The 5,054-nt window shown below is 45.4% G+C and overlaps 1 protein-coding gene and 3 non-coding genes across 4 annotated transcripts in view; 3 read left to right on the forward strand and 1 right to left on the reverse strand.

Annotated features, from left to right (window-relative positions):
* Positions 1 to 316: 316 nt before the first annotated feature.
* trnan-guu (transfer RNA asparagine (anticodon GUU)) lies at positions 317 to 390 on the reverse strand. Its single transcript has one exon. It is a non-coding gene; the product is annotated as a tRNA-Asn (tRNA).
* Positions 391 to 593: 203 nt separating this feature from the next.
* trnak-cuu (transfer RNA lysine (anticodon CUU)) lies at positions 594 to 666 on the forward strand. Its single transcript has one exon. It is a non-coding gene; the product is annotated as a tRNA-Lys (tRNA).
* Positions 667 to 1,009: 343 nt separating this feature from the next.
* Positions 1,010 to 1,081, forward strand: trnag-ucc (transfer RNA glycine (anticodon UCC)). Its single transcript has one exon. It is a non-coding gene; the product is annotated as a tRNA-Gly (tRNA).
* A 434-nt stretch (positions 1,082 to 1,515) lies between these two features.
* The window catches only part of depdc5 (DEP domain containing 5, GATOR1 subcomplex subunit), a 23,544-nt gene continuing 20,005 nt past the window's right edge, over positions 1,516 to 5,054 (forward strand). Inside the window, exons 1-16 of the mRNA XM_013907854.1 lie at positions 1,516 to 1,593; positions 1,684 to 1,826; positions 2,035 to 2,103; positions 2,183 to 2,270; positions 2,363 to 2,409; positions 2,800 to 2,885; positions 2,958 to 3,041; positions 3,123 to 3,172; positions 3,319 to 3,388; positions 3,838 to 3,916; positions 3,989 to 4,050; positions 4,158 to 4,227; positions 4,447 to 4,519; positions 4,586 to 4,689; positions 4,780 to 4,854; positions 4,911 to 5,002. Of these exons, the coding sequence (XP_013763308.1) occupies positions 2,046 to 2,103; positions 2,183 to 2,270; positions 2,363 to 2,409; positions 2,800 to 2,885; positions 2,958 to 3,041; positions 3,123 to 3,172; positions 3,319 to 3,388; positions 3,838 to 3,916; positions 3,989 to 4,050; positions 4,158 to 4,227; positions 4,447 to 4,519; positions 4,586 to 4,689; positions 4,780 to 4,854; positions 4,911 to 5,002 (1,038 nt within the window). The 5' untranslated portion in view covers positions 1,516 to 1,593; positions 1,684 to 1,826; positions 2,035 to 2,045. The remainder of the gene's footprint in view (positions 1,594 to 1,683; positions 1,827 to 2,034; positions 2,104 to 2,182; positions 2,271 to 2,362; positions 2,410 to 2,799; positions 2,886 to 2,957; positions 3,042 to 3,122; positions 3,173 to 3,318; positions 3,389 to 3,837; positions 3,917 to 3,988; positions 4,051 to 4,157; positions 4,228 to 4,446; positions 4,520 to 4,585; positions 4,690 to 4,779; positions 4,855 to 4,910; positions 5,003 to 5,054) is intronic.

The following is a 5,054-nucleotide window of genomic DNA, read 5'->3' on the forward strand; positions in this document are numbered from 1 at the left end:
CTATATTGCATTAATTAATTAATGCTCTAATACATTAGTTAAAGATGATAGATGTGATCTAAGGCTACCCCAAGTTTTGAGGGAACAAAAACAATCTTAGTGAAGACAAGGGAGACATTCCCCACCATAACCATGGCGTAATCTGTAATTTTTTAGCAACCTTGTTTTTGTTTCAAATTTACACATTGTGTTTATGTCTTTCAAGCTTATGTAAAAACATAAGCTTGAAAGTCCACCATGCCATATTCACCATAATGTGAATTTGCCCGGTCTACACCAATGATCAATTACACCATAAATAATCAACAAAAAGTGCCGTCCCTGGGTGGGCTCGAACCACCAACCTTTCGGTTAACAGCCGAACGCGCTAACCGATTGCGCCACAGAGACACACGAGCCTTAAAGCCCTTCAAGGAGAATAAACGCGTAAATTTTGACGAAAAAAATCTTGTCTTTTCCTTAGTCTACTAACTTTTCCGTTTACAATGATCAACACTTAAAGTATTGTTGGGCATACACACAGCAATAAGCAATGACAGCAGCGCTGTCAACACTGTAGCTAAAGTCAAAGTATTTTTCTCTAGTTTACAGCTGCCCGGCTAGCTCAGTCGGTAGAGCATGAGACTCTTAATCTCAGGGTCGTGGGTTCGAGCCCCACGTTGGGCGCATGTCTTTTGTGTTTTGTATTTCCATACAAGAAAAAAAGCCCATAGATATTTAGCCATTTAAACAAACAAAAAACAGAAACCACTGCTTCCGGAACCTTTCGCCTGTTAGGCGAACGTCATTCTGTTGTATACAGTATATTATTCTTATTGTATTCTAATTTTTGCTATATAACTTTTGCACTATCCACTTCCTGCTGTGACAAAACAAATTTCCCACGTGTGGGACAAATAAAGGTTAGCTTATCTTATCTTATAGCCACTGAACTACGGAGACACTGGTGTCGATGTCAAGTTGAATGACCGAAACACCAGTTTACCAAGCCGTTTTGTAACCTATATATGCGTTGGTGGTATAGTGGTTAGCATAGCTGCCTTCCAAGCAGTTGACCCGGGTTCGATTCCCGGCCAACGCAAAGTTTTCGTGAACGATTTCCTACTACCAGCAGACAATTTACCGTTTTACATGTAGAGAGAAGATCACCCAGAATATGTCTCTTTAGCTCTGACCTTTTCTCGTTCTTCCAACAAAGATCTTATTTAGTTTCTTTTTTTCTGAAATGTTTAAAAAAACAACACAACGCTGTTTTTAATGAGTTTAGGGCTAAAATGGGTATGTGTATGGTGTGACCTGGCTTAATCTATGATCAATAATTCAGGCCAATAAATCCCCAGAAAGTCAATTCTATTCACCTGTACACGGTTTTACACACACACACACACACACACACACACACACACACACACACACGTGTTGTTAAACTGTGTTGCACTGGCCGGAAATCCAACACTCGGATTATTGTGCCAAAAAAAGCGAAGCCGGAAATGAGCGGAGTTAGTCTCTTGTTTTTCTAACACGCTCTCTGAACTGCCACGAACCAATCGCATCGCTCGTTTCCATGATATGGAGGAAGCGTACAGAGTGTAGGTAATAGTCAGTCACACGACTGCTATACATGTCTGCCTGGAAGCAGTAGTTAAACCTGATCTGAGTTGTTTGGATGCCTTTTCATTGTAGGTAGTTATAACCGCCTTGGTGCTGCTGTCAGGTCGATGCTGTAAGCTGTTACAGCCACTTGTCGTTTGCTAGGCTACAATGCTATCACCATCCGTGGACAATCTGGGCTGCTGGCAGTGAGTTGTTGGAGAAATAGAGTTCAGGTACTGTTTTCTTCGTGCCCACGTGTTTATGTCTTTCTTTAGTGTTAAGTAGTAGTTAAGACCGTTATTGTATAAGTCCTGCTTGGCAGCTGCTTGTTGGTCCTCACGGGAAAATGCCATGGCAGGGTCGATACCTTCATATGAGCCAGAATTCAGCTCTCTCATTGGTTTGAGATGTCACTGATGGTCTCGTGGTTTTGTTTCCCAGCCGGTTAAACCATGAAGACCAGTAAGTCCTATAAGCTTGTGCTGCACAAGAAAGGTTTCGGTGGAAGCGGTGAGTAGAGACTCTTCTCCGTGTTTGCTTCTCTGCAAAGATTTGATTGCTTTTGCAAATGAACTTATCCTCCGAATAGACGATGAGTTGGTTGTCAACCCAAAAGTTTTCCCTCAAGTCACTTTGGGGAACATAATTGAGATTGCACATCCCACCGATGAATACAGGTGAGATTATGTGAGATTGCTGTGTTTTTATAGGGGTAAGCGTCTGCCATTGAAACTATAATGTGACCTTGTCCCTTGTGAAATATTCCCAGCCCCCTCCTGCTGCAGGTGAAGAGCCTCAAAGAGGACCTACAGAAAGGTAATCTGAGGTAGCAGCGTGTTTGTGGTGTTTAAACTGTCATTTATTCTTTATAAGATAAAACCTGATGGCTTATTGCTGCAATAGACGATACGATTGACTTTTTAATGTAGTCGTTTCCCTTTAAGACAGCTTTTCTCTGTTTCTGGGCTGATCGAGGTCTGATCCCTGCTCACAGGTGTAGAGGCAGCATCTGAATGCTTGGATCAGTCTGAAGCCTGAGCTGTTACCAGGTGCTGCGTTTAAAAACAGCACTGTAAATGAAAATGTACTTGCAGGGCTCCTTTGGCCCTGATGTCAGCTTTCATGCTTGCTGGCGCTGTGTGTTTATGTACATGGGTAATATGATAGCTCTGCCTCACAGCTGATGGACATGTTGTCGTTACACAGAGACGATCAGTGTGGACCAGACTGTCGCACAGGCCTTCAAGCTGCGTGCATACCAGGATGTCATCGTTAACATCGTCGACCCTAAGGTACGTTGGCTCCGAGCGCTCCGCGGCCCCTCGACCGTCGCTGGGACACAGTGTCTGTTTTTTGTCTGTCAGGATGTGACGCTGGACCTGGTGGAGCTGACGTTCAAGGACCAGTACATCGGCAGAGGAGACATGTGGAGACTGAAGAAAAGCCTGGTGGGCCATGTGAGCGTCAGGTCCATTTGAATGCTGCGTGCGTGGTAGTATTTACGTTTGCTGTGCTCTGGTTCCTTCCAGGTGAGCACATGTGCTTATGTGACCCAGAAGGTTGAGTTCGCAGGAATCAGGTACATAAATGAAATGACGTCACAGCGCTGTTTGTAAGGGTTAACCAGAAGGATGAGGCATTTTAGTGCTAGTGACATTTACGCTTTGTTCACGATGGCGAATGAAGTGAGAGTTTGTCATACTAAAGATGTGTTTGAATCTTCAGAGCTCAGGCCAGTGAACTCTGGGTGAAAGGAGAGAAGGTGACCTGTGGCTACATCAGTGAAGACACCAGGGTAAGTGGAAGAAGATGCTGATGCAGCCATCTGTCGTTACCGCAGCCAAGGAAACGCTGGCCCTGTTTTTATCCATCCCACAGTGTCCGCATGTTGCAAAGACGTTAACATGTCATTGTAATAACCAAGAGTATCAATAAAGTTCCGACTGAAAGGTTTGACCTCCTCCGGTCCTGCATCACTACTTTACTGACTAAAGAGCTAAAAGAAAGTGAATCAGTGTTTTTGTAGCCTGTGGTAGGATGTAGCTTACTTCACATGTATCCTGGTGCTGAACAGGACGGCTCACACCTGGACTCAGACTTGCATGAAGAAGCAACAGCTGTTGTGTCGGTAGCTTGAGTTGCTGTTTTCCATTGGATATAAAATCTCCTCTGGTGTGGAGGAAACGCCACAAACGTGTTGTCCACCTGCTTCCTGCTGTCAGACACTATGCTGCTGTGACACAGGTGGTGTTCAGATCTACGTCTGCCATGGTTTACATCTTTATCCAGATGAGCTGTGAGATGTGGGACTTTGACATCTACGGTAAGATGATTTGATGTTTCTGTTTTTAAGGCGAGCTTTTCATGCCGTGTCTAATCCAGCCGTTTCTCTTAGGCGACCTCTACTTTGAAAAGGCTGTCAATGGTTTCCTGTCTGACCTTTTCACTAAGTGGAAGGTTTGTGCTTCTCTTCCTTCGCCCTGTTTGTATCAGCACGCTGCTGTTTCCTCTCAGTCACCATACGAATGATTCTCACGCTCCTCGCATGTTTAATCCCAAACCAGGAGAAGAACTGCAGCCACGAGGTGACGGTGGTACTGTTCTCACGCACGTTCTACAACGCCAAAACATTAGGTCAGTGTGAGCTGAGACGCATGTTTGGTCAGCCTTGTTGCACTGCTGGTTTGCAAACAGGAGGTTTCTCTTTTTCCCCGACTGTGAGTAAAGTAACTGCTCACGCAGTGTGGAGGGGGCCCTCGTTCCCTTGTTTGGTTTTGTGTGTAAGCGTGACAAGAACATTTAGCTTTAACGTGTGTTTGCTGGTAGATAAACGCGATATCTTATCTTGTTCAGAGGAATTTCCAGAGATTCTTAGAGGCTCCATCAGAGAAGACCACGAGGGACGCTTCTATGAAGACTTCTACAGGTAAGCATCCCAACACCTGTGGATACCAGCGACAGAGCGGCCTGTGAGTCTGATTCTACTCGTCAGGGTCGTAGCTCAGAACGAGAGACGGGATGAGTGGACGTCGATGTTGGTCACTATCAAGAAGCTCTTCATCCAGTATCCAGTGCTGGTGCGACTGAAGGAAGCAGGTAGTGATCCGTGTCCTTCGCCGACTCGTAGATCTTTGCATTCGTTCCCGTCCACAGTCTGACCCGTGTGCTCGCTCACATTCGTCACAGATGCTTTTCCTGTCGGTTACAACGCCACCGCTGCCCAAGGCAACTACCTGGAAGCCATTAACCTGTCGTTCAATGGTAGGTGCTGCTGCAGCTTCCCTTAAATCTCTTACACATTTTGTTGTCGTTTAAAGGCCCTGTGCAGGATTCTGGTGAAACTAGTGAGTCCTCACACAGAGACAGTCAGTGTGGATTATCATTAAGTCACAGCGTCCACCACAAACTGGTCTGCAGCCATCCTGGAACCAGCAGCGGGGCCATCTGCTGTGATTGGTTGG

The sequence above is a fragment of the Pundamilia nyererei genome, unplaced genomic scaffold (assembly GCF_000239375.1).
Source record: "Pundamilia nyererei isolate P.nyererei 1_Seehausen unplaced genomic scaffold, PunNye1.0 scaffold00559, whole genome shotgun sequence".
NCBI lineage: Eukaryota > Metazoa > Chordata > Actinopteri > Cichliformes > Cichlidae > Pundamilia > Pundamilia nyererei.